This window comes from Strongylocentrotus purpuratus, unplaced genomic scaffold (genome assembly GCF_000002235.5).
Source record: "Strongylocentrotus purpuratus isolate Spur 01 unplaced genomic scaffold, Spur_5.0 spur5_scaffold_1, whole genome shotgun sequence".
NCBI lineage: Eukaryota > Metazoa > Echinodermata > Echinoidea > Camarodonta > Strongylocentrotidae > Strongylocentrotus > Strongylocentrotus purpuratus.
The window spans coordinates 20,342,157-20,366,214 of record NW_022145594.1 but is presented as its reverse complement, the minus strand read 5'-3'; the positions used below and the strand labels follow the sequence as shown (position 1 = coordinate 20,366,214).

Sequence of the window (24,058 nt, the reverse complement as noted above, 5' to 3'; positions counted from 1 at the left end):
GGACATAAGAGTACACGTTGAACAGGATGAGATAATTTCAGCATACACACTTTTGAAAGACTGGAATATATCAATGGAAATGGAAGGTCGTTATTTACAAAATTAAAGACTCTCGGCACAATAATCTTTGAAGGTATCCTCACAAGTATCAATAACACATATTAGTGCATTCTCTGGCTCATAATGAACACTAAGAAGATATTTAAATGTATAAATTTCATTGTTTGACATGATATATGGATAATAGGACATTGTAATTTACACATTTTAAATACACAGATCACAATCTACAAAATAGAAAATACTTTAGGATATTTATCCTTGTAATAACATGTAAAAACAAGAAATATCTTCGTGGAATATGTCAAAATGTATTTATTCCACTGTTTGATATGATATATAGATAATAGGACATTGTAGTTTACACGCTTGAAATACACAGATCATAATATACAAAATAGAAAATACTTTGGGATATTTTCTCCTTGTAATTACATGTAAAAACAAGAAATTTCTTCATGGAATATGTCAAAATGTATGTATTTCGCTGTTCGACATGATATATGGAGAATAGGACATTGTAATTTACACGTTTGAAATACACAGATCATAGTCTACAAAATAGAAAATACTTTAGAATATTTCAAAATAAAACAAAGCTTGTTCTTGCATTCGTTTATATCTGAAAACTTAACATTATATCTGCACACATTACATTTTGATGATTTATGTGGTAGCAATTTCAGTACCTTATTGTTAATGCCTGATTGTAATCAAGCTATGTACAGAAGAGGGCAATCAACATTTTTTACCCTTCTATAGGCAATATTTTAAACTATAAATGATAATGAAAGAGATTTTTTTGTAGATAATATCCTCACTGCAGAGTATTTTGTAACAATTCGCAATCATATTCTACATTTGACATACATATATATATTTCAGTATTTTATGTTTAAAGAAGAAGTACTACTATTAAAGGGTCTTTGTTTTTCATCTCGGGTTAGATAATTTGTCGTAATATTTTTTCGTAATAAGAGACGATTACATTAATGACATATTGGGATAATGTTTTATTAAACAAAACAAAAAAATCCAAAATGGAGGGACTTATAATGATCAGTCACTTTTCCTCAAGGTACAGTAAATGAACATCACAGAATACTTGGTGAATTATTTTTGTAACAGTACTTTTCCTTTAATACTACACCAATGGTGAGAGTATCATGTGAATTAACATCGTAAATATAACACAAAATTAGTCCTAATCCTCTGGATAACGCATTGAATTTCATTTCTTTCATAGTTTCATTTGAATTTTTTGTATTTTGCTTTAAAAAATCCAATATAATCTACTTTTATCGCAATATGGTTCATACATTGTAATATAAACTTGAATTTCTTTCAAATCCTTATGGATTGGATTATAGGAATTAGTATAAATGTATCAGATTAGCGAGCATGTAAATATACATGTATATGCAATTAATTTCATTTAATTTCACTTTGTCTTTATTTTACAAACCATGATAAAAAAAATTGTATACAATATAACATATATAAATCTGATGGTATAAAAATAAATACAAAGAAATATTGATAAATCAAATATTCAGTGGTAGGTATTGTGATCTACAATAAAAAAAAACGGTTTGCGAGGCATACTGGAAAAAGGCCTACAGGCCATACTTCAGAGGCGATACAAAAGGGTAAGCTAGGATCTTCAATTTTAAAACTTGCAGCATGATACTTTTGAAGCCAATGCAATCACAATCTTTTCCAATAAATAATTTACTACAAATTTCAAAAAGTCTATGCCAACAAAATATCATAAAATAGCAATAGGAATAGCAAACATTTGAATTCATGTAAACAAAAAAAATACACAGGCTCGAAAGAATATGATGAACAGGCAGTAAGCTCATATTAGATATACATGTAAGTACACACAAAATGCACTTTAAACAATGGCAAGTAAATGGTAGATTGATGCGCTATCCTAGAAGAGTTACTGCATGTATGTACATCAAGGCAGGAATTTACATATAAATATGTACAATGAGCCTGTTTTTGTCTGAAAATACTTTTTACATGCACAACACCAGCATGTATCTTTGTATACTAGTGCTCACAGAAAACTCATCATAATAACAAAAGATAGTTGATAAATTGTCTAACTACAAATTTCGACAGGTGAATTTGAAATAAATATCATTGTACAATCATCAAATATGATTACAAAATTGTCTGTCATTGCAGGATACTTTCAATACTAAATTAAAGTAAATGAAAGTGAGCCTCAATGGACTTACTTCATAATTGCTCAGTTAAGATGACATGCATGATATGAATAGTGACCTGAAGTGGGACTACCAAGCAATTACACATGCTTGTAATTGATACAAAATAGTTATGATTATGTACCTGAGGCCGATATATAAAAGATAGTAGTGATATTGGTTGGTTCTACTTTCGGGGAATATGAATATTGAAAATATTGCCATCAAGAGAATCACACTTCCCTTATCTTACGACTTGGGGCAATCTGATTCAGTTGCAGGCAATGTATTCTGATGTCCCCCTCAAGGCCATACAAAAATGGGGAACTTTAATTAAGCTACGCAACCATTACACTCTCATCTCTCTCTCTCTCTCTCTCTATGTATACAATTATATAAATATATCATTGGAACAATGTATTCCTCGATAGAGAAGCATATATAAAAACTGAGTATTATTATTACAGCTCGCATCTAATGAAATACCTCATAGCTCATCAATAAGACGAATTTGACCAGCCTTTCTTAAAACACCCTTGAGGGCTTCACACTCTTTCGCCTCAGTTTGCTTCTTTCTCCACTTTCGGAGCATTGATAGTGTACCCATGTATGATACATCTGCATTCTTCATGTTTGTGTCGAAATAACGCTGGATATCATCTGGCCCAAAGCCAAGAGCCTTCCCGAGATTATCTATCTCTTCACGCTTGGCAACTTTTCGAGCAACAGTGGTCAGCTTTTCGTCAAAGTCTTCCTGTCCACCTGAAATGTTCCTTAAATAAATGTATATTTTTTAAATTATGTTGCTATATTTATGATAACATGTACTGACAACGGGGGGGGGGGATGTTAAGTGCTATGCATTTGATTTTGATATGATATCACATGCATCATGAGGAACAGTGATATTACATTCTTTATTTTGTGAGTGAGCCTCAAACTAGTTCCAGTTCACAGCGTACTAACAACATTCAATTATAAACATATATATTGGACTTTAATTATAAGATATTTGAGCCCAGTTTCCCCTTCTCATCATTTACTGAAGCTTTGTTTTCAATTGTAAACCTACATTGCAACTAAGCAACATATACTTTAAGGAAATAATGTCCAGTCTAAATCATGCAGTTCCTGCAGCAATTTGATTATCTTTTACCTTGCAATCATTTTATATTCAATAAAGTTGTGTTTTTTTTTCGGGGGGGGGGGGGGGGGTTGGTTTGGGGAAAAAGTGCCCCCTTGCCCCTCCCTTCTCCAATTGTTTTTAGTGATTTCAGGTTTATACCTGCACATGCTCTGATCTCAGTCGGAATCTACTAACCATGCTGACAGTATTAAAGGTGTAAGAAATTATCATAACTTACTCCAGAGTTTCACCTGTACTTCCATGTGATGTTCGATGTGTCTGTGAACTGGATGCACCTTGCATTTGTTCTGCAATTTCGAGAACCAGGAAAGTGTATTACTCATTAACCTATAATTCTGAGTGCTGAATAAAGTAAACTGAATATTCATCTACAATTTAAGTTCATTCATTTCTTGCACAAATGTGAAAACTTCATCTAAAAACAAAGCTACAAAATAAAAAGCAAGCAAGACTTTGGAGTCTTGGTTGCAGACCATAACCTTTTTAAAAGTTAAAGATAAACTTGAGTTCTGGTAAAAAAGAAAATGAATTCTCACAGAATCAAACGAAACTTACACTGAATGTTCAAAATTACAAATAAATGTCATGTGCCAAACAATTTTGGAAGAAAATGTTTATTGGCTGAGTAATGAGCATAGAAAGATAAGAAAATCAGGTAGTACTAGCCCCGACACCATTTTGTGTAGTCCCATATACATCTTTCTGTGTACAGTGTTTGATACTTTACCAAGACTGGGCCAAATTTAGTATGATTTTGATGACTCCAGAACCTTACAGTGCACACCAATACTTACTTGCTACATGGTCAACTTTTTCTGATCCATTCCACACCTTTTCTTTCAAAATGCAATCGCATTACCAGAACTCACCTTTATCTTTAAGGATCATTCATTAGATGGAGGAAATTACAAAATTACACCAACCAGAATCTGACATCTCCTTACTTCAGCCACAAACAGAGACATACATGTGGGAAAGCATTTATGGTATAATTTCACTTTGATTGACCCTCTAACAGCAGTAATGCACATCCCTTAATAACATAATGTTAATGCAGTGGTAATGACAATAAAATGAAATTATCATCTGAATTCAAAACTTTGTAGGATATTTTATTAATGTACAGCTCGTACTGGGACAAGAATATGATATTGTGTCTATATACAATATACGCAAACATGTTCCTGATTTGTGATGGTCAGAACAACAAATTTGTCACATTAATTGATTTTTTAGACGAAGCCGAGTTCTGATCATGCAATACGTTTGTGAAATTATCTATCTGGAATTAAAGGTTGATTGTGTAGTACATAGGAATTATTCGGTTTTTAATCATCAGTTTGATATTTACTGGATCCAACTTGATGAAAAGCACATAGGCTGCACACAGAAATGAGTGAACGGGACTACACAAACACATTGAAGGACTGTTAGGTCCAAACAGCTAGGCCAGCTTTTCTTGTCATATTTTGAAAATGAGGGCATTTGAATAGCAATCTTTTTTTTAAGGGGACATTTCTATTCTGAATTTCTTCCAACTAATATAAACAAATAATAAATCTCACATATTGATTTTACACCTTTACCAAAAATGAACCTTCTCTTTAAACCAAAATACCTGGATCTTGTGGAGAAGTTCTCTTTCTTCTGTTAGGAGTTGAGAAATCCAAAGGAAATAAGAGTTCATCCTCTAGTCTCTCACTTTGTCCTATTCTCAGTGACACTGCAACAATGTCTGGCTGGTCGGTGAAGTCCAATTCAAAGGGCTTACAGATCCTGGCTCCACTCGTAAGTTTATCAAAGGGGACAACCTTTAAAACAATGATTGAACGGAGGTCATCAAAAGAGAAGGTAAACAAAACTTCCCTTTTATTTTTCTTATATCAATCATCTGCTTTAGAAGTGTGTACATGTATAAGACATTATTGATGTGAACTTAGCTCCAGCAACCATTCGGATTTTGATTATGTTACAAATCAATGAATTCAACTCAAAGTTTAGTAAAAAATCAAAAATTGCTGACATTTGACCCTTGAAGTCTTTTATATTAAAAACAGATATAGCTTGTATATGTTTTTATCATTATTGTGTTTACATATACAGAGAATCTGAATCAGATTTAATTGCATGTCTTTGATGGCCTCCTCGTGCCGCCATATGGTCAACATTCAATATACCATCTGAGCTTAGGGTACTTTCGAATAACTGAGGGGTATGCTAATGAAATCTTGTGCCTTTAATAGTAACAAAAAAGAAATCTGATTATGATGCTATCCTTAATCAAGACACTAAATATACTTAATCACTGTTAGGTAACTAATGCTACGGTCACAAAGGTTTGTACGAACGATAATTTCGTTCCAATCTCCCTGTTTTTCTATTGTCTTCCCGAATTGCCATTGTCTGAAAATCATTCGTACGGCGTTCGTAGCAGTTCATAACGGCAATTGTGACCGACTGTTGTTTCAGGGATGTCCTGCGTGGCTACCTAAGAGGCATTTCTAGCACCTCTGGGGGATCATCAGGTTAGGATTCTTTAAAAAGGCAAAACGTTTGCTCCATTTTCTCCCCAACTCAACTCCCCAATCTTAGCTCCTTTAGAAGCCACATGCATATTGTTGAAATTCAATATGGCCACCATCCTGGTAAGGTAGTCATGAAGTTCAAAACGAAAGGGCAGAATAGTGTAATAATATGTTGTTATTGTTTGTTAGGTCAGAGAATATAATGCTAATATATTGTAATCAAATTGACGTCAGCATCACTTGTGAAATCCATCCTGGAAATAACTATGGGAAACGGTTACCCGGAGCCTACAGGAGGTGGAGGCATCAATGATCAGACGCTAAATAATGACCGGGTCTGTTGCTACAGCTCCCTGCCAGCTGAACAGCTCAAATATGATGCAGACGTACTAGTTAACCCATAGCATTTGTCCAGGCACCAACAAGCCTATAATAGTTGTGGTATTCTCATAAGATTGCAGCAGTCAGAGAATCCTCAATTCAATAAATTTTATTCTCAAATGCATACCCACAACAAGGACATTTGTTTCGTTCACCTGTAAAATAAAGGCTGACATACATTGTTGATCATATTGGTGGAATAATTATTTTTACCCCAATTTATGGAAGGATTTTGACAATGATTTATTCCTAATAGATCTAAGTACCGGTAATAGTATACATTCTCAGATTTTTTTTAATAATAATTTGCGAGTGTTCGTTTTTGCGTGACTGCTAATTAGCATGTGTGTGCTGATATGCTAATCATAGGGGATCTACGTCCTTAAGTCATAACTGACAGTAAAGAGGATTAATGCCTCACAAAAGAGCACTAATATAGCTGATCGACACAGTTTTGATCATGGGGCCTCACAGTAAAGGGGTCATTGCTAAGCCACTGAATTATGACTGTACGCAGCGGGGGCTAGGGTACGGGGGCGCCCCAACAAAAGAACAAATAAAGAAAATGCAACAAATTATCAATAAATCATTGCATTCCCCCCCCCCCCCGTCTCCGACAAGAAAAAATTGTATGTAGGACCATGCATTATGGTTCAAAGCATGGTCACACACAGGATCTTTGTGACGTTTTTCACTTACAGTGAACCTAGACACTAGGGAAAAATGTTGACATAAAATAGACAATGTTACATCACTATTAGATTATCTGTACCATCAACCCTATTTTTTACCGGGAAAATATATTTCATTATTCTAGCCCTTTGTTTTGAAAATTACAATAAGACTTTGAGATCATATGATGGCTATATAAACTGGTAGGATTTTACCACAACGATGGTCCCAGGGGGCGCATTTCTTGACACCAAATTAATGAAATAACATCGGAAACACAATTCTTTTTTCTGAGAAGCCCATAGCTAAAGAAACTCTTATCATTCTAGTCTAGTCGTTCTTGTGTTGAAATCTAAATTGATTTGAAGTTCACATGGCGACCATATTTGATTTTGGGAGTGGGGGTTCCTTCAGCCTTCCTGATATCAAACTGATGGACCGACATTATAGAAATCTTATTATTTTTGGTCGAATCCAAAGATGTCCGTCAAAAATCAAATTGGTATGGTACGGTCGACATCTGGGCAAAATTTAGTGCTATTAGAACAATTTGCACCAAACTGTCATTATCTTTCCGTAACATCCCCAACTAATTCGGTATCAGAGTTATAACCAGAACAAATTTTGGAACAAATTAATAAACTTACAGCAGGTCTTCCAATTATTGTCTCCTTTACGTAACATGTCATTTTGAGATCACTTTCTGCTGCCTGAATAACGATCTCTTGTTCTGGATGGGCAGGTACGAATTCTTGTTCCTCTTCTTGTCTTTTTATCAACTGTTACCGAAGAAAATAAAAGAAATTATACAGGCTGTATACATATACCAGGAAAAAGAACAACTAATGTCCCAGCAATAAAACTTTTTTTTATGAACCAGTTTCTATAATATAAAGTTTAAATCAAACAACATACTTGTATAACTTAAATCTTTCTCAAAGATGAAGAACACCTCATATTGGCAGAATTTTGGCTGGAAAAACAGCTTTGTCGGTGGTGTTGTTTGTCTTATTATTTTGTTCTTAAGCTCTTAAGAGCCTCTAGTGTACACCAAATGCAATGTATTGTGAACATTTTAAACCATAGTACTGTAGCTGTAGATTTAATGTTGCTTCTTCCAATAAATAATTTATTTTCTGAAAAGTATGAACCAAAAACTGTGGATCTTTGCCACGATACAGATTCCTTAACTGCTGCAACAAAAAAATACCTGGCAATTCCCTTTTATGGCATCATAGAGGTGTGCACGTAAGATGACAGGTGTCTTCTGTAGGGCTAGGTTCTTTTCTTTAAATGGCCGACAGCGCATTTTCTTTTCTTTGAAGAAGAAATTCTTGATCATCAACTTAATCTTCGCCCATGAAAAGTGGTTCATCTTCAGTTTGAGTACATCTTTTGTGATGGTGCAGCTAGGTGTTCCAGACCTCGACAGCATAATTCGTTCTTTAACAACTGCATCTATAATCAACAATATGGCGATACAAATCAGGAAAACTGTGGACACATTAAATCGAGGGATAAACATAGTTCTTAAAGTAATTCAATAACAAGCAAAGGTAAAAGACCTCTGCAAAGAGTTATTGTGGGTTCATTCATATTAACAAAGTTAACCTTAGACATTTTTAGGCCAACTTTTCGGCACCTGACCCTTCAGACCAATCTCTTAAGAAATAGGTCATCTTTATAAACACAGAAGTCGGTCAGGGACAGTATTCTGAAAACTAATGTTTAGTCCCAGAATTTAAATACCATACCTCTGAATTGGTAATCTGAAAACTATGTTAAGGGTATATTATCTTCTTTAGGATAACACCGACACTTCCATTTAAATGAATTCTCTAGTGATAATGTCTCTTAAAAAGTACTCAGCAAATTGTGTTTCATGTTAAATCGTGCCTTTACAGCGCATATTGCAGTTTTGAAAGAAACTACAAAAGAAAAAAGAAAGAAAGAAAATCTCAACTGCATTTCACGTAATACCCCTAGACCAATGTTATTTTCTACATTTTATTATGTATTATGTTTTTTGCTAAAAGAGTTTTCAGAATGCCAGAACTATAAAAAGCCTCGGTCACAAATGCCATTACGAACTGCTACGAACGCCGTACGAACGATTTTCAGACAATAGAAACTCGGGAAGACAATGGAAAAACAGGGAGATTCGCATCGTTCGTACGAACCTTTGTGACCGTAGCTTTATCTCTCACGTTTAGTCCACCGCCACGTATGAGGTTTGCATAAGTTTAAAAGTATGCACACTGCATCTTCCCGCCAAAATATATCTAAACACTGTATTGGACTTAAAATCATTGTTAGAATACAGATTATAATAGCTAACATACTTTTCACGCTAACATAGTATTAGAATACAACCCAATTTCAAAGAAAACTTTTTCGTTTCTATTATTTCCAAATTGTCACTATATACATTTCATGTAGGTTACATTTACATAGGTTATCAGTAGAATAGAGTGGGTCCATACATCGAGGGACATATGCTACCAAAGGAGGGGGGGGGGGCACCTGTCATATTGGCTGATGAAGTGCAAATTGAAATGGCTTTTGATCAGGGAAAGGTACATGGGGCAGGAAAAACAGCTGAGGGATTATAGCATTTTCTTGTCAAGCTTTTTCTTGTCAAGCATTTCCCCCTTTAATTTGTTAACGATATATTGTTGTTTGCCAAGGAGAAAGAAACCGACGATGATGGCGACAAGAAGATGAAGGGAAGCAGCACTACCCATACACATGACCTGTCGAGTCTGGAAGAGAGGGTAGAGGATATGAGGGGGGGGGGGGTGGTTACAAAAGTTTAAATCGTTCTTATAATAGACCGTAGTGTACAAGACTGCCTTCACACTGGAGTATCGTGAATATTGTTGGGACGCTTACTGTCGCAAAGGGTTTGATTTGGATGCACTTCAAGAGAAAGACTTGTTAAGATTTTCATATCAAGTTTGGGCCAATTAATGTTGCGCTCTGAAATGTGCTCTGAAATTTCAGCTGCCGTGCACGATGTCAATTGCTTTGTTCTGAAGTGATTGTTGCTACACACATAATTTTGGTGGACTTCATTTTACAAAAAGTGAAATCTAATGGAATTATTGTGAGCAACATTTTAAAACCAAAATTCAAAGAAATGTCATAACTATCTCCAGTTAGATATAACATCCTTCAACTTTACAATGTGAAGACGTCAATTAATGTTTCGAGTCACTCACGATCAAAAGTGTAAAACGTTTTTATAATACACCTTCTACTTTTAATGGAAAATGGGAGTTACATTTGTTTATTTACCTATCACTAAGTGTTTCATTTAATTACAAAAAGGTTTTGACAGACATTCATCAAATGCCATTGCTACATGATGTCTATACATGTTGAGATGTACTTACCGGTTGAGTATTCTCCTTCTCCCGTGTACAAGACTGCCTTCACGCTGGAATATCGTGTAATCACAGCACAATGGGGCATTGTGTAAGTCACCGGTAACTTAAGGACTAAGTCATCAGGGGCTAAACACTGTACACCGCAGCAGACTGACATCTCTTCTTTGCTGTTGCCAAGATTTTGAGTATCTGTCAGGACACGAAGAGAAATTTCCTGCGGCGCTTCGCTGTCAATTGCACCGGGAGGGATCTCAAGTTCAATTCCGAAGGAATCTAGCTGAAGTTTGCCACCTTTAACTCCAACTCTCTTACAACATTCCATCTTGATTGGTACGACATTGACTTCATCTGGTAATATAATTGTAATTTTTTAAAACTTGAAATTCTCATAGATATACCGGTAGGCTCTTCAAATTGGCTGAATCAGTAAAGTATCTGGGATACAGTGACGGACATTCCCATAAAGACTTATCTGCGACCATGTCACGGTTTATTAATAATAATAATAATAATAAATTCCACTCCAAATTTTATTGCTGTTCGGATTACAACCAATTCGTCCACCACCCAATAAGTCTATTCCCATATGGTCTACACCTAGCCCGTCTACAATCCACATGCTCTTATAATCAATTTTATGTCTACTCATTATTTGGTCTAATGGCCATTAAATATAAAGACCAGTTATGGTCATGCGATTGCATTGTGAAAGAAATGCAGTGGAATCGATCAGAAAAGGTTGATCATCTAGCATATAAGTATTGGTGTGTACTGCAAGGTTCTGGAATCATCAAAATGCTAAGAAATGTGGCCCAGTCACGGTAAAGTTACAAGCACTGTACACAGAAAGATGACTATGGGACTACGCAACACGTGCATGATATCTATCAAGTCCAAATAGATATAACAATTTACCAAATATATCAGTAGGCGGTTTCTCAGCAAAATTTGTATCACGTATTAGTCAAAACATATTCTTTCACAAGATTGGTAATGAGAGCTTCCATTTCATATTTTGAGAGGGGGGCGTTTCCAAAACTGATCTCTACCTTTAAGGCTATAATAGCCAATTGGTCTAATCTCAAATAAGTCGACAACCCATTTGGTCTATTGCTCATTTAGTCTAATGTCCAATCGGTGTAATTCCCAGTTTGTCTAATGACCATTTTGTCTACTATCCATAAGGTATAGTAATCATTTGATGATTGTCATTGTGTATGATAACATAATTATCATACCATATGAAAAGTATAATTTGAGAAATAATAGTATTGAAATTATGTTCATTCTTTATGGGATGTCGTCTGTTTGGAAAAGATTGGTTCATATTGTGACGTCATTAAAACATCAATACCTTTCTGGTGAATCTCTTGTATATCCCAGATGCTATGGAGGTGGTTTTATTTGTATTTGTATAAATCACCCACTGTGTAGTCGACCTAAAACGTGTACGATGGCCATCTGTCAGCTTACCAGTTTCTAGTGATACGTTATTTGCCATATTTGTGATAGTCTTTGAATGGGCACTTTAAGGCACAAAACTGTAGAGCGCAGATAAAAAGGAAAAACATGTGGTAAACCGCTGCAGTATACCCCTATATATGTGAACAAATTCATTAGTGCAAACATACATACATGTATAATCTTAATAAACTCACATATTGAAGAAGTTGGGGGGAGTGAGAAGGATGAGGTGGGTGACGAGGATGGGGAGGTCCTCCTCTTCAGCTCGAAATGCATCGACGTACCCTGCTTAGAGTCTTCATGTGATGCCTTACTGTCATGTTCAACTGTGACCTTTACATTAGGATACATCTCTGAAAGTTTGTGGATGTCACTTTGAGACAACGGGCATTCCACATTTAAGAACTTGAGTTCTCGAAGCGAACTCTCTTTCCCTGTGCACTGTGGTGGATGACTGGTACTCTGAGGAATGTCAACCTTGCACCTGTCTAATGTCAGGACAGTTACTCCTTCGAGTTCAGTTGACACAAGATGCATTAGGTCAGCCATGGGTACAGCTGTTGGTGCACCTTCAAGTTGTAGCTCAGAACCTGAAAATGTTCGGTACCACGTAACAGAGGTAAGTTCTGCATCTCCAAGCTGCACCTTCTTTGCCTCAACATACCTCAAACGTGGATTTATCACATAAAATACATGTAATACATGAATTAAAGTTACAAATTTGTAGCAATCATCCGTCTCAAATGGTTCAAGATGGATGTTGGTCAGATGTGGCATCTTGCATGATGTAATTTCTTTGCCTGACTTGATCGATAGACTTCTTCCAAAGCCTGATAACACCAGTGATACAATATTTGGACAGGAGGTACAAATATCAATTAACAGGCTGTCTGTAGGTACGTCATCTGAACACCTGCCCTCACATCTTAATTTAAGCTCTCTCACTGATGATGATGAATTGACCTCATGAAATAATGCTTGATCGGATGGAGAAATTAGACTCTCTATTAGCAGATCTAGACTCGCTGCATTTAGAAACAATTTACTGACCTCCAATAGTGTATCATGAAGTGTTTTTGAACTATACAGGGTCTTAATGCAAACTGTGATGACAGATCTCATAGGCATAAGCTTAGGCTTAGGCATGAGGGTTAATGGGTGTAGTTGCATCCAGTGGCAGTGTAAATCAACGGAGATATGTTTCACTACCGGACACAATGGAGCCAGTATGGAGATGACATCTTGGAAGAAATCGGCATCCCATAGTACAAGATGAGTCTCATCATCGGTGCTTATCCACGCGATTACATGTAGCTCCCGTCCAGCATCACCCCTCATAACAGTGTCCTGCCCAGATTTCTTGGCTGAATAAAAAACGACAATTAAACAACCCATTTTGTGTGGCCTCTCCCGGCCAATTCACATAAAAGTACACTAAACAGCATTATATATTAAAAAATCGAATATAATAAACAAATCTTGCGGTGAGGTATCGATATAAAATTGAACAACACAATCATATAATCTATCTAGCATATCCTTCTAGTTGATAAACACCCTGCATTCCACATAAAATGTTTACAAAAATGCTATCCTTCTTTTTAAAGGTAATTTGGAAAGACTATTTCAACAAGCACTATGAGAAATTAAATCTAAAATGGAGGGAGAGGGTGTTCAGATCAGAAGGTCTACTGTAAGAGTTAAAAGACCCCTCAAAAATATTTGTTTTATTTTTATATTTGTATCCTGATCTCAATAATGTCTCCATCAAGCACATGTGGTAAATTAAAAGACTTAATCACATCTATCCAGATATTTTACTGAATTACTGAATGTTGTAGATTGACACTACATGTACTTTGTATGTACATGTAGATACCACATAGGGAATAATAGGAATTAAGTAACTTTGTGACTTGATGGCATCATGATAGCTTTAGCCATGTTATACAGTTTAATAATTGTAACTATAAAAATTGTAATAATAATGATAATAATAAAGATAATAATAAGAACTAGATGGAATTCGACTGCGCGCAGTCGAAAATGATGCCTCCGTCATAGAGCAATTTTACAAACCAAAACAAAACAAATTTTTCAAATTCAAGTTCAATTGTAATCCATTAAAAGGTTCTCAGAATATCGTGATTAGGCCTACAAGCAATTTCTCATATACATATATGACCCTTTGATCTTTGACCTCATGACCCTAAAATCTACTCAGTTCATTGGCTCTGCAAGATGTCCTGAGTTAAATAGTAATTCATCTGTCAGTTCTAATGAGAATGAGTTCACAAGCTATTTTAGCATACATAATGAGCCCATGACCTTTGACCTTATGAACCAAGAATCTACTCAGTTCATTGGCTCTGCAAGATACATAAATGATCTAAGTTTGGCAGGAATCCATCAATCTGTTCTAATGAGAATACGATCACAAGCTATTTTTGCATACATAATGAGCCGCATGACCTTTGACCTTGACCTCATGATCCCAAAATCAAATCAGTTCATCAGCTCTGCAAGTAACATACATGACCTAAGTTTGGCAGGAATCCATCAATCGGTTCTTGAGATAACGCGATCACGAGCTGTTTTTGCATACATAATGTGCGCTGTGACCTTTGACCTCGTGACCCCAAAATCTAATCAGTTCATCGGCTCTGCAAGTAACATACATGACCTAAGTTTGGCAGGAATCCATCAATCGATTCTTGAGATAACGCGATCACGAGCTGTTTTTGCATACATAATGAGCCCTGTGACCTTTGACCTTTGACCTCCTGATCCCAAAATCTAATAAGTTTATCGGCTCTGCAAGATACATACATGACCAAAGTTTGGCAGGAATCCATCAATCAGTTCTTGAGATAACGCGATCACGAGCTGTTTTTGCATACATAATGAGCCCTGTGACCTTTGACCTTTGACCTCGTGACCCCAAAATCTAATCAGTTCATCGGCTCTGCAAGATACATACATGGCCAAAGTTTGGTAGGAATCCTTAAATCGGTTCTTCAGATAACGCGATCACGAGAACGGGACGTACGTACGTACGTACAGACGTACGTACAGACGTACGGACAGACGGACGGACAACCCGAAAACATAATGCCTCCGGCTACTTCGTAACGGAGGCATAAAAATCATCATCATACAAATAGCAATAACCATATGTATATGCTAGGGGATGCTCAAGGTGCCTAGAAAGTCCTAAAGAGTGGTGAAGTGTGACGTCATCAAAAATCTATTTTCAGAATTTCTCAATCATTTCTTCATTTTCTGAAAGAGCATCACAAATAAGGTACAAATGTCCGAATCCAATTGAATTTATTAAGTATTGGCTGAGATATGACCATCTGAATAAATAGATGTCCTATAGGAACTCAGTGTTATATGCTCTGGCTCCTAATGGTGTACTGTCTTCATTTTGGAAATTTGTTATTGTAGTCCAGTAGACGGTACCATATACCATGTACATGACCTGGAAAAGTTGATAAGTACTAGGTTTTTGTGTTGATTTGTGTTCTAGATGTGTATTGAAGTAAATTCAGCTTGGTTGCCAGCTTGACAACCTTGAGCAACTTTTGTAATAGCCATATTAGCATAATCATCTAATTAGCATATGTGCAATATGTAATAATGTTGCTAATCTCGATCCAGGAAGCCTGAAACCATGGATAAGACGACTTTTCAAGGGTTTTCTATGACAAGGAATTCATTTATGACACCAATTTTTATTTTTAAGTAATACAATTGTCTTGAATAGCATAATTAGCATAAAATGTACAATATATGGACTTCATTGTCATTGTTTATTTATAAAGCCTAAAAATGGTACAATGCAACATTGTAAATCACTTTTGAAAAATTAATCATTAATTCATGAGAAGATATTCCATGTATATGTAGTATAATTAGCCTAATTAGCATAATAATCTAATTAGCATATATGTGTAGTATGTAATAGTGTTGTTAATCTTAATCCAGGAAGGCTGGTAACATGGATAATGTGACTTTTCAAGGATTCTCCATGACGAGTAATTCGTTTATGACACCAGTATTTATTTTTGAGTAATGCAATTGTCTTTAATAAATAGCATGATGAGCTAATTAGCATAAGTTTGATATATGGACTTTATTGTCATTGTTTATCTATAAAGCCTAAAAATAGTGCAATGCAACATTGTCAATGACCTTTTGAAAGACTACACATTAATTCATTAGAAGATATTCCATGTAGATGTAGTATAACTAGCCTAATTAGCATATACAATGTATGTGCAATATTTAATAATGTTGCTAATCTTAATCCAGAAAGATTGAAAACATGGATAATATGACTTTTCCAGGGTTTTCCACTACGAGGGATTCAGTTGTGATACCAGTTTTTATTTTTAAGTAATGCAATTGGCTTAATATGTAATTAGTGTACTAATAAGCTTAATCAGCATATATGTAGAATATCAATTATTTGGGACTCTATTTAGCTTCACAAATTGTATGTCCAATGTGGTGGTTATCTTGGTTGCAAGGCAATGTTGTCGAACCTCATGAAATGTCTAGGAAATGACGGGGTCATCATACACATTGAAGGTTGGGCTTCAGTCATTGGATTAATAGAGAGACTGTCGGAAACATACTGAAGATGGTTAAAGCAGATGATAGTGATGGAATTGAATATGTGGTGAGACAGGTACGTACGTAGGCCAGGGATGTTGAATATAACAGTGCGAACTATGATCTGTCTATGTTTACCAAAGCTAGAACCATTGAGAGTACAAGCCCCACATTATTACATATTGCACATAAATGCTAATTAGATTATTATGCTAAATAGGCTAATTATATGACATCTACATGGAATATCTTCTCATGAATTAATTATTAGTCTTTCAAAAGTGATTTAAAATGTTGCATTGCACCATTTTTAGGCTTTATAGATAAACAATGACAATGAAGTCCATATATTGTACGCATGCTTATTAGCTCATTATGCTCATTGTACTATTTCAGACAATTGCATTAGTTGGAATCAAAAACTGGTGTCATAAATGAATTCCTCGTCATAGAAAACCCTTGGAAAGTCATATTATCCATGTTTTCAGGCTTCCTGGATTAAGATTAGCAACATTATTACATATTGCACATAATTAGGCTAATTATACTACATATACATAGTATATCTTCTCATGAATTAATGATTAATCTTTCAAAAGTGATTTACAATGTTGCATTGCACCTTTTTAAGGCTTTATCGATAAACAATGACAATGAAGTCCATATATTGTACGCATGCTTATTAGCTCATTATGCTCATTGTGCTATTTCAGACAATTGCATTACTTGGAATCAAAAACTGGTGTCATAAATTAATTCCTCGTCATAGAAAACCCTTGAAAAGTCATATTATCTATGTGTTCAAGCTTCCTGGATTAAGATTAGCAACATTATTACATATAGCACACATACACAGTCGCTCATAAAGGTGATTTTTTTTTTATCCCAATTTATGGAATTATTTTAAAAATAATTTAAAAATAATAGATCTAGATAATAGTATACATTCTCGGATTTTATTGAATAATAATTTGCCAATGTGTGTTTTGCGTGACTGCTAAAGCATGTGTATGCTACTATGCTTATCAAATAGGGGACCTATGCCCTTAGGTCATAAATGACAGTAATGAGGATTAATGCCCCACAAAAGGGCACTAATATAGCACATCGACACGGTTTTGATCCTGGGGCCTCACAGTTACGAGGCCATTGCTTTGTCACTGAACCATTACTGTACGCAGCGGGGGCTAGGGTAGGGGGCAGTTTCCATAAATTTTAAAAAAAAAACAGAAAATGCAATAAATGTTCGATAATTTATTGCATTTTACCCCGGGTCCCAACATAAAAAATCTTCTGTGTGCCCATGCCTTGAGCCATAATGCATAGCCGTCCAGAGGATTTGTTTATGTTGGAGACCGGGGTAAAATGCAATAAATTATTGAAAATTTATTACATTTTCTGTGTTTTTATTTATTTATGGAAACTGCCCTCTACCCTAGCCCCCGCTGCGTACAGTCATGGTTCAGTGACTAAACAATGGCCTCGTAACTGTGAGGCCCCATGATCAAAACCGTCTCGATGAGCTATATTAGTGCCCTTTTGTGGGGCATTAATCTTTATTACTGTCATTTATGACTTGAGGGCATAGGTTCCCTAGTTAATAAGCATAGTAGCATACATATGCTTTAGCAGTCACGCAAAACACACATTGGCAATTTATTATTCAATAAAATCTGAGAATGTATACTATTATCTAGATCTATTATTTTTAAATAATTTGTGTAATAGTTCCATAAATTGGGGTAAAACTAAAATATTCCACCTTTATGAGCGACAGTGTATGCTAATTAGATTATTATGCTAATTAGGCTAATTATACTACATTTACATGGAATATCTTCTCATGAATTAATGATTAATCTTTCAAAAGTGATTTACAATGTTGCATTACACCATTTTTAGGCTTCATAGATAAACAATGACAATGAAGTCCATATATTGTACATGTTATGCTAATTATGTTATTTAAGACAATTGTATTACTTAAAAATAAAAATTGGTGTCATAAATGAATTCCTTGTCATAGAAAACCCTTGAAAAGTCGTCTTATCCATGGTTTCAGGCTTCCTGGATTGAGATTAGCAACATTATTACATATTGCACATAATGCTAATTAGATTATTATGCTAATTAGGCTAATTATACTACATATACATGGAATATCTTCTCATGAATTAATGATTAATCTTTCAAAAGTGATTTACAATGTTGCACCATTTTTAGGCTTCATAGATAAACAATGACAATGAAGTCCATATATTGTACATTTTATGCTAATTATGCTATTTAAGACAATTGTATTACTTAAAAATAAAAATTGGTGTCATAAATGAATTCCTTGTCATAGAAAGCCCTTGAAAAGTCGTCTTATCCATGGTTTCAGGCTTCCTGGATTGAGATTAGCAACATTATTACATATTGCACATATGCTAATTAGATGATTATGCTAATGTGGCTATTAAAAAAGTTGCTCAAGGTTGCCAAGCTGGCAACCAAGCTGAATTTACTTCAATACCCATCTAGAACACAAATCAACAAAAAAACCTTGTACTTATCAACTTTTCCAGGTCTGAAAAACTTCTACAGGACTATTGCTACATGTACACAAAGGCTGGCATATTTTTATTCCAAATGTCCTAGCTACTGCCTACCTTTACTTTTTGAGTACACGTTCATCATCCTGAAGTTAGTCACCGTTACATAAAATAATTCAACATTTCATTCACATGTATTCCTCTATTTAATGTCTGACGGAAGATGAAAGTTGTTGAATCTTTTTAAAATGCTTGAAAAGGCACATTAGATAGTTTGGGACGTAATATATATATTTTTGTCTACAAAGAAATTCCTGTCATTTGTATTTTTTTTCAAAGAACCTTTTGTAAACCTAATTGAAAGAAAAGAGAAAAATATTTGCACGGTCATACAGCATATCTGTTTAATCAGGATTTTTTTAATTTTTGGGGTTAGCTTTTATTTCCAAAATGGAAGAGCTTTTTTAAAGCTATAACAATGCTATACACGGTACATGTAATTCTTTTCAAGGGTTTCAACACATTGTTGTTACAAGTCCAACACCATAATTTTCACGTAATGATTTTGAATCTTATCTGATATTTGTTCACATACCTTCTCTTCCAAGCCTGATGGGTGTATCCGGATATCTATCACACACAGTCACTTTTCGAGTGTGAAGTAGAACTCCTTCTAACTCCTTTGCCTATGAAATGTAATAGGAAAACATGAAAAGGTCTCATAAGATAATTCTTACTCTAAAAGAAGCCTATACCCAGAATTGTTGAAGAAAAAAAAACACATCCAATAAATCATAACAAAAATATTTTGTCAACTTTCTCTTGGATTATTCCAAGGCAGATGAACTAGAACAACATTTTTCAACCAGGTTGCAAGAACAATGAGCTCTTCTGTGGGCCCCTATATACATTTAAATTTTAGTGGAAGGCGTAGGTGCCTCAACTCCCCTCAACGGATTCAGCACATCATATAGCATATGTTTTAATCGCGTCAGTAAAATACATGATTTTTTACACAAATTTTGTAGGTCCCCCTAAATGATGTTATATCGGTTGACTTGATAAGTACCTTTAGTACATGTATAACACACTTCTAAATGTCTTTAGACAGAGAAACATCTCACTATAGTATGATGCTCTTAAATGTTTATGTTGCATTTGGGCGTTTACAATCAAATGTTGGGTACCTGAGACATATTTAGCCGTCACAACCTTGGCAGCAATGATCGATGGCTACAATTATGCGTACAAACCCTGTTTTCTACAGATGTGTAAAGAGACAACTCTGGGTAGGCTGGCTTGATCATTTGAAAAAGAGTTGAGGAGGGATGCAAGATCATTTATAAAGCATGTGATCCAAAGAGGATAGTATGACCCCCAAAGATGGTCGTTTTAATTATTCCCCCCCCCCCCCTTGATATTAAAGGTATGGGAAATTTGTATTTTGGAGAATATGAACCAACAGAAAAATAAATATTCAGAAAAATGAGTAACACCATTATAATTATGTTTTGCTGGAGCTTGTTCCTTCAGCCTTATGGACTAAGAGTGACTCATATTAAAGGGATAGTTGAGTTCTGTTTTCAGTCCGCAAATGCCTTCAAAGTGCATGGTAGTTGCTCTTATTCTTAATTATGACATTTATTGTGCCTTTTTAGAACCTAAAATTGCTACGAAGGTAATTTTTGACCCCAAAATGTGTGAAATTTAACCACTACGATCATACCAATTCAGCTCCACTTTCAAAAAACATGTTGACCGTTAATGAATTACTTATTTAAATATAACAATACATGAGCTGGCTAATTGTGGGTAATGCCAACAAAAAAAATCCAACATCGGCATTGGCTGAAATACGACGTAAAGGCGTTATTTCGTTTTTTTTTCAACGTTTTTTTTCCAATTTTTCAAAATATCTAATATTTGTGGTGGTACACAAGTATTAAATCGTTATATTTCAGCCGTCTCTGAACCGATTTTGATCAAACAAAGATGATTTTGTCATTCAAATATTATGTTCAAATTTCAAATTTGACACTCAGTTTTTCATTTTCTCACAAAAATTGTATTGTGTATAGCGCCCTCTGCAACATAACTCAACTATCCCTTTAAAGCTGATATTCTAAGCAAATAAATGTCCCTTAATTTGGTACCTACGGCAAGTAAATGTTATTTATAATTATTTCAATTACATAGTATATGACACAACAATTCTGGCTACTCGGAATCCTTAATTTGAAATGTCGAAAATATCCGCCTCGCCTTGCATAGAAAATCAGTCACGGCGCTGGTCTACTATATATGACATCACGTCCGGGAAAGAGTATATTCACGTACCCGGATGTTCCATAGAAAGCATGTGCAGAGAGATACGATTTTCTGCTTATTTTTGTTTCAAAGGCTGAAAAGTCTAATAAATCATAATTCTATGTACAATTCTTTACCTTCCCCTAATATTTCATAGTATTAATACCAATTCCCCTTTTACAAATTATGACATATACATGCCAACGATGTACTATTAGTCGATATTTTCACCAAGTAATTTTTGTTTTGATGTTGAAATCTGCCCAGGCACGGAGTGAACAGTAGCTGTCTGGTAAGTGGACCCATGCACAGTTCATTACCATACAGCGATCTCCCGATGGTTTCTTCTTCCCTTTACCTATGTATTTCGCCTTCCTTGGCCCTGAAGATCCTTTATCTTCTTCCATGCTGTGCATTGTGCGATCTATCAATACTGATACCGGTAGCCAGGAGCAAGTCTTTGTTAGTTGTTTTTCTTAGATGGTATAACGTCGCTTTCATTCTCTTGCAATTGCCGATAATCATGTAACTAGCGCACGTACGTTCCATCACAAGCAAGCCGCGCCTAGAGCAGCGGCCTGGTCTTACCTCCCGATTCTGCTCACTTCACGAACGTTCGTGCAAGAGCCGCATCACTCGCGGATGAATATCGTTCGATCACTAGACCTTGTCAAATTATTATAGAGCAAGCGCGCTTGCATGATCTCGTTCAAGTTTGACATTTTACAACATAAAATGTTTAACTGGTACTGTACCCTTTTTTGAGGCAGTCACACACATCTATGATAAGTACTATCATAGTTCTAGGCCTATTTGTTTAACAAAACTGCTCCTGTACCTTATCTGATGACATTTTACAAGATAATGCATCCGCCTATTCATGATTTAACCTTGTTTCCCAAGCAGTAAACTCGTCTTAAATCTCTACTGAATAGGTGAATATGAGGATATAAAAAGAAATCAGCGACTGAAAAATGTTGCTTTGTTATTCTTCATTCAAATGAAAACAGAAAATCCATCAAATTTACTCATTAACAAAAACAAATCTAAGCTCTGACAGGATAGCATTTACGTTGGGATATCACTGCTATTCACTCTCACTGAACCCATGGGTCCCGTTCGTGACGTCATGGACAGAGGCCCTACTATACATGCACTTCCGGGTTTCAGACTTAGATAGTTTGGTAGAGTTTACTCGCTGAAATTCACTATTCTAAACTTGTTTTTGTCAGTTGGACACCATTTAGTGTTATTATGGGGGTTAAAAGCTTTCTATTGATGTACTTATCTCAATATTTGGGATTGTCTTAGAATATAAACTTTAAAGGAATTGACAACATCATCGCCAACACGCTTTCTAGAGCAAAGGCATATCTATTGAACAGTTGTAAGTTGTAAAAAAAACATAAAACGGGCCCTGATCTATCCATTATACAAGGTTAATTGAATAAAGAACATAAGGCTATTGTAACAAACTCTACAAAATACTAAAGAGCTTTGAGTGTTATCAAGTGACATAGTGTACACTGACATAACAGTAGGAAATATAAAACTAAAATCTGAAAGTGCTGCAAGGTAGGGGGGGGGGGGGCATTTACATTGACACAGAGATCTTGGCTATGGTTAGCGATATGAAGATGAAAATTGGTACACATATTGAATAAAGTATACACGACATTGACACAGAGCTTTCATCCAATGTTGGCAATACCCTATTACAATGTTACGTGAGGACTAAACAATGTGGAAAGAGAGTACAAAGCATTGAATATTAATTCAAATCAAATGTGGTCTTTTTTGGACATGTTTTAAACTTTGATATGCCTTAGTTCGGACATGGGAAGTTACACATAATTAAATATTCTTTAGCATAACAGAATACATGGACTTGGCAACATTGTTCAATGGCTACAGGTTATGCATACAAACCTTCAACAAGTTCATTTGTCTTTGTAAATCCAACTCTTTGTCGCGTAGCTCTCTGATCTGAAAGAGTTGAGTAAGGGTAAAGAGCATTTATAAAGCATGTGATCCAAACAGGACACTGTGACCCCAAATTTTATATTCTATATATACATTTTATAAATACATTTCATTAACAAAATCAGTCAGGGTCATTGTTTTAAGTTTCAATCCATGTTTTAGAAAAGGTAACACTTTCCCTGTTGGAGCCAAGTGCGTACCTACCTAATTACCCAGAGACATGATTAAACGGCTAAAATTGGTAGAAGGACAGAACAAAACATTGAGAGCAGCTTGGCAGCAATGATCGATTGCTACAATTATGCATACAAACCCTGTTTTCTGCAGATGTGTAAAAGAGACAACTCTGGGTAGGCTGGCTTGATTATTTGAAAAAGGGTTGAGGAGGGATTCAAGATCATTGATAGAGCATGTGATTCAAAGAGGATCCCCTTGGATTTTAAAGGTATGGGTAATTTTGTATTTTAGAATATATGAACCAACAGAAAAATAAATATTAAGAAAAATGAGTAACTCCAATATAATCATATATCAAGGTATTGCGCCTGGTATCTAAGTACCACAATAGATCATTGTTTTCAATAAGACTGATTTCTATGACAAGGCAGATTACACCAGCTTGTTGCCTTCTTATTGTATAACTTTCAAAGCTAATTAATTAAAGGTGATAGGCATTTCTTCTAACATACTTACGGCAATGAAATACCTTGCCTGTTCACATTGTAAAAGGTCTTGTTAGGTATAAACTTGGACCCAA

At 35.3% G+C, this 24,058-nt stretch overlaps 2 protein-coding genes across 2 annotated transcripts; both read right to left on the bottom strand.

Annotated features, from left to right (window-relative positions):
* Positions 1–1,623: 1,623 nt before the first annotated feature.
* LOC115920970 lies at positions 1,624–11,358 on the bottom strand. Its single transcript, XM_030977804.1, has 6 exons — positions 10,400–11,358; positions 8,215–8,462; positions 7,652–7,783; positions 5,045–5,237; positions 3,644–3,713; positions 1,624–3,052 (listed from the first exon to the last, which is right to left on the bottom strand). The coding sequence occupies exons 1-6, from the start codon at positions 10,713–10,715 to the stop codon at positions 2,767–2,769; spliced, it is 1,245 nt and encodes a 414-aa protein (XP_030833664.1). The 5' UTR covers positions 10,716–11,358; the 3' UTR covers positions 1,624–2,766.
* Positions 11,352–23,379, bottom strand: LOC115920969. Its single transcript, XM_030977803.1, has 3 exons — positions 23,248–23,379; positions 19,607–19,697; positions 11,352–13,221 (listed from the first exon to the last, which is right to left on the bottom strand). Exons 1-3 carry the CDS (start codon positions 23,332–23,334, stop codon positions 11,873–11,875), a joined length of 1,527 nt encoding a protein of 508 aa, XP_030833663.1. The 5' UTR covers positions 23,335–23,379; the 3' UTR covers positions 11,352–11,872.
* Between the last annotated feature and the right edge of the window lie 679 nt (positions 23,380–24,058).

What these genes read in the sequence shown, in the direction of transcription:
- LOC115920970 (XM_030977804.1), bottom strand. Translation starts at nt 10,715, where the DNA reads ATGGAATGTTGTAAGAGAGTTGGAGTTAAAGGTGGCAAACTTCAGCTA. An exon ending in AGAAGGAGAATACTCAACCG is followed by an intron (nt 8,463 to 10,399) that starts GTAAGTACATCT and finishes TGTTGATTATAG; the next exon opens with ATGCAGTTGTTAAAGAACGA. An exon ending in AGTACAGGTGAAACTCTGGA is followed by an intron (nt 3,053 to 3,643) that starts GTAAGTTATGAT and finishes CATTTATTTAAG; the next exon opens with GAACATTTCAGGTGGACAGG.
- LOC115920969 (XM_030977803.1), bottom strand. Translation starts at nt 23,334, where the DNA reads ATGCTCTTTACCCTTACTCAACTCTTTCAGATCAGAGAGCTACGCGAC. An exon ending in GACAAATGAACTTGTTGAAG is followed by an intron (nt 19,698 to 23,247) that starts GTTTGTATGCAT and finishes TACATTTCATAG; the next exon opens with GCAAAGGAGTTAGAAGGAGT. An exon ending in CATCAGGCTTGGAAGAGAAG is followed by an intron (nt 13,222 to 19,606) that starts GTATGTGAACAA and finishes TTTTTTATTCAG; the next exon opens with CCAAGAAATCTGGGCAGGAC.